The 13757-nt window shown below is 43.5% G+C and overlaps 1 protein-coding gene across 1 annotated transcript in view; it reads left to right on the top strand.

The window, feature by feature from the left end:
• The window catches only part of Slit3 (slit guidance ligand 3), a 583956-nt gene extending 575923 nt beyond the window's left edge, over positions 1-8033 (top strand). Inside the window, exon 36 of the mRNA XM_078052276.1 lies at positions 7443-8033. Within this exon, the coding sequence (XP_077908402.1) occupies positions 7443-7483 (41 nt within the window). The 3' untranslated portion in view covers positions 7484-8033. The remainder of the gene's footprint in view (positions 1-7442) is intronic.
• The last annotated feature ends 5724 nt before the right edge of the window (positions 8034-13757 follow it).

Genomic DNA, 13757 nt, shown 5'->3' with positions numbered 1-13757 from the left:
ATTTCTCATATGACCATTAAGTATGAAGGAAAAAACATGACTTTCCCAATTAATGCAACTACTTCTAAGAATAGGTCTGTTTGCTCTAAATGCATTGATTCAGCTGTGGAGCGTAAATTGTTAATGTCTAATGAAAAACTCCCTGTATTCCTGTCAAGGAAGTTTTTGAGAAATTAAATTAAAATCTAGAGAAGAAGAATTAATGTTAAGAAGACAGATTAGTGCTTAGTACTGGGCAACTTGTTCTTGTTCCTGTGCTCTTACTCTTGTTTGATTAAAATTAATAACAAGTTAACCACTTGCCATAACCATGGCACCAGTTCCAGTCAGTAAGTCAAGAAAGAATAGTCAAGGTATAGGCCAATAGTTGGGACATTTCTAACTATTATTAAAAGTTAACTAAACAGAAACTGCTCATAGCAAAACGCAAACTGAAAGGAAAAATGCTTGCTTATGCCTAAGCCAAGATACATTCTTCTATTCTAATTGTAGCTACATAATATTTTGTTTCTTTGAATAATGATTCCTGTTTTGTAACCACAAAGTACTGTGAGCCTGCCAAAATGAAAAAGTATATATGATCGACTTCAGAAGTAAAGACTGGGATTCGGCACCTTCACTTTGGTGTCTGTGTTGTTTCTCCACCCCCCTTTCGCCAACTCCTCACCATCCGTTCGTCTCCTGAGACCCCCTGTTGGAGCTGGACTCCGACAGTGTCTGGTTCCAGGGAAGAGCCTGCTCACACTGTCTTCCATGTGGCCTGGCACAGAGGGCCCCACCATGGTACTTAAAACCTTGTGGCCATAGATAATTGGCCTCCCAACCAAATTTAGCATCAGAAACTGCTGTTTGTCAATTTTCCTAAGCGGAATGTATTCCCCTTCCAAAGCCTCCTGACCTTGTTTCCTCTCTTTCTCTGGCCTAAATTCCTGGGCAAAGGAGTGTGAGTCCTGAGGACTGCTTGGGTGGGTCCTAAAACTTCAGGGAAAGGGGACATGACTTCAGGGTACAAAAGGAATGAGGAAAGAAGCTAGACACAAAGGCCACGTTCTTTGGAAACAACATTAGTCATTCTCACCAGGCCAAAACCTGCCCAATAGGTAAGGCTACCGAGACAGAGAACATTGAGGTCGCCAGGGGCTGGGGAATGGCCAATGAGGAGCCACTCCTCAACAGGTGCTGAGCCTCCTTGGAAGGTGATGGAATGCTCTGGAACTAGACAGGTCATGGCTCACCACTCGTGAATGCACTAAATGACACTCAATGGCATGATTTAAAATGGTTAATTTCATGTTTATGACCTTTACCTCAACTGAAAAAAAAATCGAGGAGGAAGAAAAGGAGGAAGAAAAGGAGGAAGAAGGCCCTGCAGCTGGAGCAGGGCCTTGGCAAGAGTCACTGCAGCCCAGGACAGGGCAGGGCAGATCCACATTGACCCCTCCCTTCCTGCCCAGGGCTGTGGGCAGAGCTTGCCCAGAGACTGCAGCCCAGCCAGCTGCTAGCCACCTAAAGCTAAGAAATTCTGCCTCTCAATCCTGAACACACACACACTCTCTCTCTCTCTCTCTCTCTCTCTCTCTCTCTCTCTCTCTCTCTCTCTCTCTCATAGATCATGTTTCTAAAAGGGGAGCAGAAAATACACTAATGTGTAATGAAGCATAGTAGGAAAAATATATTATTAAATTTAGGATTCTCAGCCAATTTATTCAGAAGTGCTAAAAATGGGCATTGCCTCCCTAAATGGATCTGAAATTCTTGTTGGGAGACCCCATCCCGCGGCAGAACGAACACTCTTGGTTCTGTCTTCGCCCCCTACTATACCCTTCAGTCCTGTCTCTTGTCCCTTTGAGACCCACCTGAACAGTCCCCAGGCGTTTCCAGACTCTATTTTCCAGGAATTAAGGCATAGAAAGAGAGAAAACAGGTCAGAGGACTGGGATTGGGGGCCATTAATTCAGCCTAGGGAAACAGGAACCCCAGTACTTTGCAGTCAGGCCCTGGCAGCTGAATCTGGTTGGGAGACCAATTCTCTCCTTCAGATCTTCAGGTCCTATAGATGACTCTGCTTGCCCTATGTGTCTGGGACCACTCAGTGACAGCCCCACGGCTGTCCAGCCCTCACCTGCTACTCCTGGACACTTCTCCACCATGCTGCCAGGTACTGGGGACTCCTCAAAGCTAGGAACGGGCTGCAGCAGTGATCTCTCCTTCTTTTAAGCCCTGTTGCAGCACAGGAAGAGATTTGGGTATTTGCCCATTTCCTATGTTCCACCTACAAAGTGGACAGAGGCCTTCACTCTTGGATTCCCCAAATCTATATGCAGCCTCTGAAATGGGATTCAAGTCCATGTTTGACTTTAAAGCCCAGGTACTTCCTCCCACATAAATAACTTTACCTTGACAGAGTCAATGGGCATCTCAGAAAGACAGCAATCTTGTCCACAAATGGGGTAAGGAGACTTGTAGGTAGAAAAATAGAGACATTTCTACAGAGCAGAGCCTCCAAAGAGGTCATGAGGGGGCAGAAACAGAAAAACTGTCAAGCAGAAGCGTGTCCAGTGCCCGTCTGTCTTGTATCCAATGTCTACTGCCTCGTCATCTCATCAAACTTCCTTGTCCATACAAGAAACTCTGAAGAAGTTAACCTGGAAAAGTAAAAAAGATGCAGGGTCTGTATCAGAATGAGTGGATAGGGCATTCCAAGCAGTGGGTCAAAACTGGAGCCCACGGCATGCTCCCGTTTATATGAAATAGTCACACGAGGACACAGAGAGTGGATGAGGGCTTGCCAGGGACACGAGGAAGGAGGAACAGGAGTGGCTGTTGCATGGGCCTGGGGTTTCTCTCTGGGATGGTGAAGATGACCTATCACAGTGGTGACAGCTGTACAACATCATGAATGTCCTGGAAGTCACTGAGTTACATGCCTTACAGTTGTTAAGTATGAAGTTGGCGTTAGGTGAATCTCACCTCAAAAGAAAAAAAAAATCTCCATGTGCTTGGGTTTGGTACTTCAGGCTGTTTATCTGTGGTTGGGGAGACGAGGAGGACCTGCTTGGAGCAGGGCGTAGGGTGCAGCACCCTCTCCTGGGCTTTGCCCTGGGAGGTGCAGCTCAGGAAGCCTCCTGCCTACTCCATCATCCCACCACTCTCCTTAGAAAGTCCTCGTGAATCTGGTTCAGACCCTCCAGCTCTTTGTAAGTCGTAAAGAACTTCTGAAGTCTGGGATTCTGTCATTTTCCAAACCTAGAGCTGGAGACAGATTTCTAGTCCCAATAGAAGGCACCCGCCTACTGTCTGGGAAAGAGGGTCCGCCAGCTGTTTCCCTCTCCTTCAAGCCCCCGTGAAACACGACATCATTCTCTAAAACAGCCTTATGATGTGCCAGGACTGATACTGAGAGTTTCATTTAATCCTCACACACACTCTCTCTCTCTCTCTCAACACACACACACACACACACACACACACACACACAACCCTATGAAAATGAAAATGGTATTGCCATTCCCAGATGAGAATACAGTCCTCATTGGTTAAGCACTGTGCTCACCATCAGGGGGTGACTGAGTGGAAGGGTAGGGATTAAACCCCAGCTGCCTCCAAAGTCCCCATCCTCAGCCGTGATGTCCTTCTGCCTCTTTCCTATCAGCTGTGGTGGGTTCCTCTCAGGGTTCCTGGTCACCACCTCCTTGGCTTCTTAGTCCTCCCAGATCCACTGGTGTTGAGATTCTAGAGAGAAAAATGATGACAGCAAGCTTACAGTTCAGGTAAGAGCAGACTAGTCTGTACTAGCACTTTACCTGTGTCCCTTACACAGAAACCAAAAGCAGGCAGACGTGAGGGAACCCAATCCTTAAAGGAAAAGCCAGCATGTTGGGTGAGAACCATGTTGACTGGCTCTGGCACACTCCTGTTTACACTGTAGATGGGGATCAGTGACTGGAAATCAAGGAGGAAAACCTTGCTAATAAGGGAGCTCCAAGGCTCTGAAACCTGCAAACTCACTTTCTTCAAACCTTGGCTGCCGACTGCAGAGTTTGAGTTTCTCATCCGTGGAGTTAGAGAAGCTTTGTAGACGTGGACCATGCTGTAGGAGGACCAGCCACATCCTAGAACTGGTTGCATTCTAAGGTCAAAACTGAAAGATGCTCACTCTAATAAGTGTTAAAGCTGAACTTCCCAGGACTAAGGCAATCTGTCAGTGATTTAATCATCTGGGAAGACAAAATGATATTTTTCATAGAAAGATAGTAGAACCTAGAGACTTTACTGTGTAGTAAGCAAATAACATAATTTTAAAAATATTTGGCATGTAAAGGACATACAAGGGAAAATATGACCCCTGAGAGAATAAACAGTCAATAGAAGTAGACCTGAAAATGAGTCCAATGTTGAAATTTGCAAACACAGACCTTGAAATAACTATAATTAAAATGCTTTCTAAATTTTACAGGAAAAGATAAATATAACAGGGGAAGGGCTGATGAATTTGAAGAGATAAACAAACTCTAAACGTAAGCCAGATGTAAATCTGAAAATTCAAAGATATTGTGATTGAAATAAAGACTTCCCTAAATAGGAGACCAGCAAATTGGTTACTTTGAAATTCAAAATGAAAGTGAAGACAGGTCAATAGAAATTATTGAAATTGAACCACAAATGGAAAAAAAATTTAAACATGAATAAGTGAGTATTGAGGCCTTGCATTCAATCCCCAACACCAAAAAAGGAAGGAAGGAAGGGAGGGAGGGAGGGAGGGAGGAAGGGAGGGAAAGGAATGAATGATTAATGAGCGGGTATATCCCCAAAGAGACTCGTACAGGAATATTCATAGGCACTTCACTCATAGAAGCCCAAACCTGGAAACAACCCAATGTCAATCAACAGAACTGGATAATGCATCCACAATGCATGTAAACAATGGAATAAAACAATACAAACAGGCAAATGGCAGCTTTGTACAGGATCATGAATGTGTCTCAAGGATATGCTGTGAATTGAAGAAGCCAAGCCCCCAAACAGCGTAAGTTCTTTGGTTCTATTTATATGAAATTCCAGAACAGTCAGAATATGATTCTCCAGGAAGAGAATGTGACTGGGAAGGGGCAGGAAGGAACCTTCTGGATGCTAGTCATGCTGTATATCTTGAGGTGGGTGTAATTGAATGAAAGTATACCTATATAAAAATTCATCAAGCTATCCACTTAAGACTTGGCACTTTACTGAATATATACTATACTTCAAAGCAAAGTTATTTAAAATTATGTATTTCAAAACCATCCTAAATAGTGTGTCAAATATGGTTCTCTCAAATCTCCACATAGAATGCTTATTTAGCTTTTTAAAATCCTGAAATAAATGTTTCATAGAACAATACTTACATGGGAATCTGGCTGACATTCAGTCTATTAAAAAATGTTAATGCAGGTCACAGCTCACAAAATTGATTTCACAGCCCACTAATAGGCCATAAGCCATGAGGCAAAAAAAAAAAAAAAAAGCAGAATCTAAATGGTAGGAAGTCACTGAAGGGGTTTAACAAGAGGAGTGACCTGAATACACCTGGGTTTTGTTTTTGTTTTGTTTTGGGGGGTGTAGAGGGGTTACTGGAGATTGAACCCAGGGATATTTAGCACTGAGCTACATCCCCAGTACATTTTTTTTTTAGATAATATCTCAGTAAATTGCTGAGGCTGACCTCAATCTTGCAATCCTCTTGCCTCAGCCTCCCAAATCACAGGGATTACAGGTATGCATCAACGCATAAGGCTCAGACTAGCATTTTAGAAGGCTTTGTCTAGGGCAAAGGGTCTAACGTGTGAGACCAGAGCCAGGGGACAAGGCTGGGGAAGGGCCCTGGAGCAGAGGGCCTGATTCAGGTCTCTCGGGTCGTATGAATTTGTCTGTTCTTTGGGCTCTGAATTGGTCCCTATTCTTCATCAGACCTGGCCTGAGTGCCACATGGAGTCAAGAGCATACAGGGAAAGGAAGCGGCCCATTCTCTCCAGACGCTGGGAAAAGTCACAGTTCACATGTGTCATTCATTCCTTTTAAATAGACAAGATCTCCTCCAGGCACTGAAGAAAGTGACAGCACACTCAAAGTTCTGCAGCCAGTGAGTGACAGAGGCCCAGAATCCAGGTGTGCCCAGTGAAAGGTCCGAGGCTTTTCTAAATAAGAGGCCTGGGCGCACCCTGGTTCCAGACGCCGGCTGCAGAGCAGGCCTGGCTCATGCGCGTCCTCACGAGCTCTCTGAAATCTTCCAGGGCGAGTGGGGAAATCTCAATGCCACAGTGGGCTGCCGGGTGGTACCAGGCTTTCACAAGCACTGCTGAAGTGTGGTCACTTACGACTTTTCCCCGCAACTTCAATCCTTTCCTAACTAGGCCCTGAGCGCCACAGGCCTCCTGGCCCCAGGACTGGCACCGGACAACTTGGGCTGCTGCTGTTGCTCCATCTCTGGCCAGGGTCACGGGGCCATGGAACTGGTGACAGAGTCAGGGAGGAAGGAGGAGAGGCCTGGAAGGACCAGTTTTGTGGGGGACCTGGCCTAGGCTGGCCCCACAGCTCCTGCTGCATGTCCGCCACGTGCTGTATGGTGAGGAGCAGCAGCTGAACTGAGCTGAGTGTGTTTTCTCTCTGCAAGCCACCCCCCCTGCCAGGTAACTCTGCAAGAGAAGAGAGGATCCTGAGGCTGTTCCGGGGCTCTTTCCCAGGGGTCATCCTGGTTGCCAGCCTGGGTCGTGGTCCTGTACCATCTGTACAGGCAGCCAGGGTGAGGTGCCTGTCCTCTCTGATCGCCCTTCCCGTGTCGGCAGCCGGCTCACAAAGCCCCTTAACCTCTCCCTGGGCCACTCTTGCACTGATGGCAGAATAGGGGGGGCCTGGGAAAGCCGAGCAGGCTGGTTTCAGCTCCGCTGGGCTCTCCACCAACCAAACCGCCACAGCGGAAGGAATCCTGGTGGCATTCCTGCCGTCTGATGGCTCCCTGCTGCAGGTCTGCCTCGTTGACCTCCCCGTTCTCCCTCCTCCCCTCTTGCATCCTGGAGAAAGGCTCCAGACCCACCCCTGTGCATTCTCAGGAAAGGTCCCCACCAACCATCTGCCCCTCCCTCCTCAGGTGGTCCCCAGCTGGGCCGTTTCTCTACCTGTCAGCCCCTCTTTCCTCCTCTTCACTCACTCCCTGGGTCTTCCTGGGAAACTAAGATTTGTTTTCAGATGCAAAATTAAACATCCAGAGGTGAACTCAAAGGAGGGAAGAGGGGAGAGGGAAGGAGAAAGAGGAGGAAGAAGGGGGAGAGAACCAGCCATACCCTCACTGGTTTCTCCTGACACCTGGGCCAGCTGCTGCCTTGAGCTGTCTTCTTCAAGACAAGCACTAGGGGAAAAGGCCTATATCTGTCTCCATTTCCTCACCTCCCATTTATTTCTCCACTCAGAGCAATCTGGATTCCATCCCCACCTTCCCTACGAAAACTGATCTGCCTTCAGCAAGGAGCACCCACTGCAGGATCCAACAGGCTGAATCAGCAACCACAGCAGCACAGGCTTCTCCTGAGCACAGGTCCTGAGCAGGCACACCCACCGCACTCCTCCCTGAGACTCTCCTTCCCCTGGCCCCCGTGGCTCTGCCTTTTGCTGGGATACACCCTCTGTTCTGGTGGAACATGGTTTGTGTCCCCCAAGGGTCCACTGAGATCAAAGATTAGGTCCCCAGGTGCCACTGTTGGGAGGTGACAGAATCTTTGGAGGTGACCCAGTGTGGTCACTGCAGATGTGAGGTATTTCTCATGTAACCCACTTGGCAGTTCCTATAAGAGGGTTACTAGAAAAGGAGCAAGCCCTGGTCCTGTCCATTTTCCTTCACACTCCTCCTGTGTGAGATAAGATAACTTGCTCCTATGTGAAACCGCACCATGGTGCGCCATGCCAGAATCCACTGCCATCAATACAGGACAAACTGACACCCCCTCCAAAACCAGGAATGAGCCGCCAAAACTGTGAGTTAAATAAACCTTTTCTCTTTATAACCTAGCTGCCTCTGGTATTATGTTATAGCAACACAACACCCTTAGTCTCCCTCTTTTCATTCTTCCTCTATTAAGCCTTAAATGTCAAGGCTATTTCCTTTGCCTCCTTCATTCCTTACTTTCTTCACTCTGCCAGGGAAATAACATTCAAATCTGATTCCAACCAACACTAGCTGCCCACTGATGCCTGCCCAAACAATGACAATAAATATTTATCCACAGACAGTGCATGTCCATGCTGAACAACCTCACAACAACCCTCAGACACAGGTTCCTTTCTTATCCATATATCTTCTGTGAAAGTCTAAGGAGCTAATCCAAGGTCCTGGTTATTTTTATTCACTCTACCATTGAGCAACACTCCCAGACCAAGGTCATAATTATTAAGAGGCTGCTCTCAAAGTCTGGACTCATTGCCACTCATGGTTTCTGGCAAGATGATAAACTAACAGGGGCTGCTGGCTGCCTCCTCACAGTGTGAAAATGAGACAGAATTAGATGAATCTGAGGAAATAAGGCAAAAACTGTGAGAAACCTCTGGGGCACCATAAGATTGGGGGTCCCAATGCAAGATGTAGAAGAGTAGGCCAGGAAATAAGAGGGCAGCCAGGGACCAGCCAGGTCACAGAGTGTGCAAAGGATTTGGGAGATGTTTTCCCTCCACTGTGTTTTCATGGTGGGGAGAGGCTGGGAGGAAATCGTAGGCCAGAGCTGTAGGGCAGGAGCACAGTTTGCGGAGCCTAGCAGGCTGGGAGCAGAGAATTGCAGGTTCCTGGCTCTGAGCACCTCCCCACCCCATAGCCTGAGGACCAGGACATTCCACCAAAGAAAAACAGCTCTCAGAAAAGGCAGTGCCCAAGGGTAAGACAGGTAGGGAAATAAGCAACAGCAGTGGGATCCAAAGGATGAGGCCAGAACACCCCCTGAGGGGTAGATGCAGCCACACGTTCCCATGCTCAACTCTTCACAGAACCCAAGCCATGCCAGGGCTTTCATCACCCCTGGACAAACATGTCAGCCAAGACAGATGGGACCCCAGGGAAGGCTAGTGCATAGGAGTTTGTGTGGTCAAATAACATCTGAAGGGGTGTTATAGGTTAGATATCAGGTGGCCCCCAAAAGCTAATGTGAGACAAGAATGTGCAGAGATAGAGTGATTAGATTATGAGACCTGTAACCTAATAAGTGGATTAATCCACTGATATGGATTAACTGGGTGGTAACTGTCAGCAGATAGAGTGTGGCTGGTAGTTGGAAGAACTAGGTCTCTGCAGTGCACCTTTGGGGATTATATTTTGTCTTCTGTGAGCAGAGCGCTCCCTCTCCCTCTCTCTCCTCCCCTTCCCCTCCCCCTCCCTCTCCCTCCCCCCCTTCCCTCTCCCTAGTTGCTACATCCTGAGCTGCCCTTCCTCTGCTGAGTTCCTCCACCATGATGTTCTGACCCATCTCAGGCCCATGGCTATGGGGTCAGCAGACCAAGGACAGAACCTCAGAAACCATGAGACAAAATAAACTTTTCTTCCTCAAACTTCCTCTAAGTTGTTCTTGTCAGGTCTTTTGGTAACAGAGATGAAAGCTGACTAAAACAGAGAGCAGCACCATTAAAAAAAAGAAAGAAAGAAAAGAAAGAAAGAAAAGAAAAGAAAAAAAAGCCAAAAGGGTATACAATGAGCATTTGACCAAGCAGGTCTGATGGTCCAGAAGAGACCATTCCAAATAAGTTCACCAAATATCTTCAAAGACATCAAAGAGGATCGCAGTTTACAAAACTATTCAAGTGTAAGCATCTAGACTGAAAAACAATAAGCAATATTGGGTTAAAGGAAATGATGGGAAATATGTATGGAAATACATATATTTGAAAAACATCCGTGTAATAAAAAGAGAACTCAGCAGTCTGATTGAATAGTGGAATGAGTAAATCTGAAGAATGAACGAGGAGATGGGGGCTCACATCAGGACAATCACCCAGAGAATGTGGGGAAGAGACTAAAGAGTGATGGAAAAAGAAAGAGAAGTAAAGAGATATGGAGAGTTGCCAGCATTTAGAATTTTTAAAAATCCTAGAAGGGTAATAAATAAAATAAACAGGTAACAAACTATTTGAAGAAACAATAACTAAAAATTTCCTCAAGATGAGAAAAAAAAAATGAAAGACTTTAGGTCAAAAGTCTTTATAGAGTCATAAAACAGGTAAAATTAATCCATTTTTACTCACATTTTCATTATATTTCAAATTATCAAAAACAGAAAGAAAATGAAAATGCTTCCAGAGAGAAAGAGGAGGTCATCTGTCAAAATCAGACAATGGAGTTTAGACAAACACTTCTTCAAGTGTTTTATATACATGATGGACATTTCTATAGTTTCCAACTTGTTGCTATTACAAAAAGAGTCAGTATTTTCATGTCATAAAGGAAAATAACATCAAATCAAATTTTAGTCTGCATTAAAAGCCTTGGTTTTATCATGTGAAGATCTCCCTTAAAGTATACTTTTGTGGGTAAAATTCTAGCAAAAAGAGAAATAACTTCAAAGGAACACAGAAAGTCATATGGGAAACAAAAATTAGTAAGTAGCAAAACATAGTGTTTTCTAAAATAATCTGGACAAAGAACTTTCACTTCCAGGTAAGATGTAGGAGGTTGGAACAGGCCAACCTTGACCCTGACAGTAACCATTAAGACCTGTTACAAAAATTGCATTTGAAAGATGTCAGAGTTGCTGTGGAGGCAAGATGGTCTAAAAATACCAGAAAGGAGGGAAGAGTTCAGAGAACTCTCAGTTTGGCAGCTGGTACTGTCCCCTGGGGCATTTGACAAGTCTCATCATGGCCTGAGGATTACAACTTGACCTAGGCAGACAGGCACTAATGGGGGAAAGAGAAAGCATCAAAGCTTTCTGCTATTGCACAGGGCGGGAGTGAAAACATTTGGAAACTGAGAAGGGTTAGTCACACTGATTTTTCTCAGTATACAGTTGCTGATAATGCAGGACACCAAAGAGCTGAGCTGGAAGAATTTCAGAGTCAAAGTCTAATGCAGACATTGGGCCATAAAACAATGTCTTTTTAGTTTGTAGAAATTTATTAAAACTAGTAAGATGTTGAATCTTTCAGTTTATGAACATCCATCCAGCTGTTTTTCAAAGATTAATCCCAATAAATGTAGCAGGACTGAAATCATAAAAAAGAATGCTCTCAAGCACAAAGGAATTAAATTAGAAACCAATAGCGTAAAGTAATGTAGGAATTCCTCAAATATCTAGAAATTAAATGACATGTTTTAAAATAGCCTATGGGTCAAAGAAATCACAAGACAAATCAGACAACATTTTGCACTTAAACAAAAACAAAAAAAAAAAGACAAGAACACGGCTAAAGCAGTGCTGAGAGGGAAATGTATATCTTTAAATTACTGTATCAATAAAAAGAAAGACCTCAAATAATAGCCTTTGAAAAAGCCTTTTCTCAACTCTTTGAAAATATGTTGGAGACATCATGTCCTTTACTCCACAATACTTTAGAGTGCTTTTCCTAAGAACTAGAGCATGCTCTTACATAATCAAGTACAATGGTCAAAAAGAAGCCATTTAACACCAGTATCACACTACTTATTAGCTAATCTGCAGTATACGTTTAAATTTTATCAATTGTCCTAAAAATATCATTTTTGTCCTAAACACGCCCTTTTAAAATGTTCAGGGTTTTCATTATAGAGGTCTTTCATCTTTTTCACTAGATTGATTTCCCAAATATATATTTTTTGAGACTATTATAAATGGGGTAGTTTTCCTAATTTCACTTTCAGTACATTCATATACAGGAATGCAATTGATTTATGGGTGTTGATTTTATACTCTGTTCCTTTGTTGAATTCATTTATGAGTTCCAGAAGTTTTCTGGTATAATTTTTTGGGTCTTCCAAATATAGAATCATGTTGCTGGCAAATAGGGATTGATTTCTTCTTTTCCTATTCATGTATATCATTTTAATTTCTTTCTTCTGTCTAATTTCTCTGGCTAGAGTGTCAAGGACATGTTGAATAAAAGTGGTGAAAGAGGGGCATCCTTGTCTTGTTTCAGTTTTTAGAGGGAATGCTTTCAATTTTTCTCCATTTAGAATGATATTGGGGGCTGGGGATGTGGCTCAAGAGGTAGCTCGCTCACCTGGCATGTGTGCGGCCCGGGGTTCAATCCTCAGCACCACATACAAACAAAGATGTTGTGTCCACCGAAAACTAAAAATAAATAAATAAATTCATTCTCTCTCTCTCTCTCTCTCTCTCTCTCTCTCAAAAAAAAAAAAAAAAAAAAAGAATGATATTGGCCTTGGGTTTAGCATAGATAGCTTTTATAATGTTGAGGTATGTTCCTACTACCCCTAGTTTTTGTAGTGTTTTGAACATGAAGTGGTGCTGTATTCTGTCAAACGTTTTTTTCTGTATCTATTGAGATAATCATATGATTCTTGTCTTTAAGTCTATTATGTTATGAATTACAATTATTGATTTCCATGTTGAACCAACCTTGCATTCTTGGGATGAATCCCACTTGATCATGGTGCACTATCTTTTTAAATAGTGAGAATTTTTGGGTCTATGTTCATCAGGGATATTGGTCTGAAGTTTTCTTTCCTTAATGTGTTTTTGTCTGGTTTTAGTATCAGAGTGATACTAGCCTTGTAGAATTAGTTTGGAAGAGTTCCCTCCTTTTCTATTTTATGGAATAATTTGAGGAGTATTGTTGTTAATTCTTCTTTGAAGGTCTTGTAGAGCTTGGCTGAGAATCTGTCTGGTTCTGGGCTTTTCTTGATAGGATTTTGATGGCATATTCTATTTCATTGTTTGAAATTGATCTGTTTAAATTGTATATGTCCTCCTGATTCAGTTTGGGTAGGTCATATATCTCTACAAATTTGTCAATGTCTTCAAGATTTTCTACTTTATTGGAATATAAATTGTCAAAATAGTTTCTGATTATTGTTTGTATTTCAGTAGGGTCTGTCATTATAGAAATTAAAGAAAACCTTAGAAGAGGGTCTGGAGATATAGCTCAGTTGGTACAGTGCTTGCCTCACATGCATAAGGCCTTGGGTTCAATCCCCAGCACAACAAAAGAGAAGAAAAGAAAAAGAAGATGGAAAGATCTCCCATGATCCTGGATAGGCAGAATTAACATTGTCAAAATGGCCATACTACCAAAAGTGCTATAGAGATTTAATGCAATTCCTGTTAAAATCCCAAATACATTCTTCATAGAAATAGAAAAGGCAATCATGAAATTCATTTGGAAAAATAAGAGACCCAGAATAGCCAAAGCAACCCTTAGAAAAAAGCAACCCCAAGAAAAAAGGCCACAGTAAAGCAGGATACATCACAATACCAGACCCAAAATTATACTACAAGCTATGGTTACTAAAACGGTGTGGTATTGGTGCCAAAACAAACAGGTAGACCAATGGTACAGAATGGAAGACATAGAGACCACCCACATGAATGCAGTTATCTCATCTAGACAAAGGCACCAAAAAAGATAGTCTCTTTAACAAATGGAATCAATATGTACAGAAATGGATATATATAGAAAAATGAAATTGCACCCTTATCTCTTACCCTGCACAAAACTCAACTCAAAGTGGATCAAAGACTTAAGCACTAGAATGGAGACCCTGTGCCTAATAGAAGAAAAGTAGGCCCAATCCTACATCATGTTGGCTTAGGAAC

Source organism: Ictidomys tridecemlineatus, chromosome 1 (genome assembly GCF_052094955.1).
Source record: "Ictidomys tridecemlineatus isolate mIctTri1 chromosome 1, mIctTri1.hap1, whole genome shotgun sequence".
NCBI lineage: Eukaryota > Metazoa > Chordata > Mammalia > Rodentia > Sciuridae > Ictidomys > Ictidomys tridecemlineatus.
This window is presented reverse-complemented; position numbering and strand designations above follow the sequence as displayed.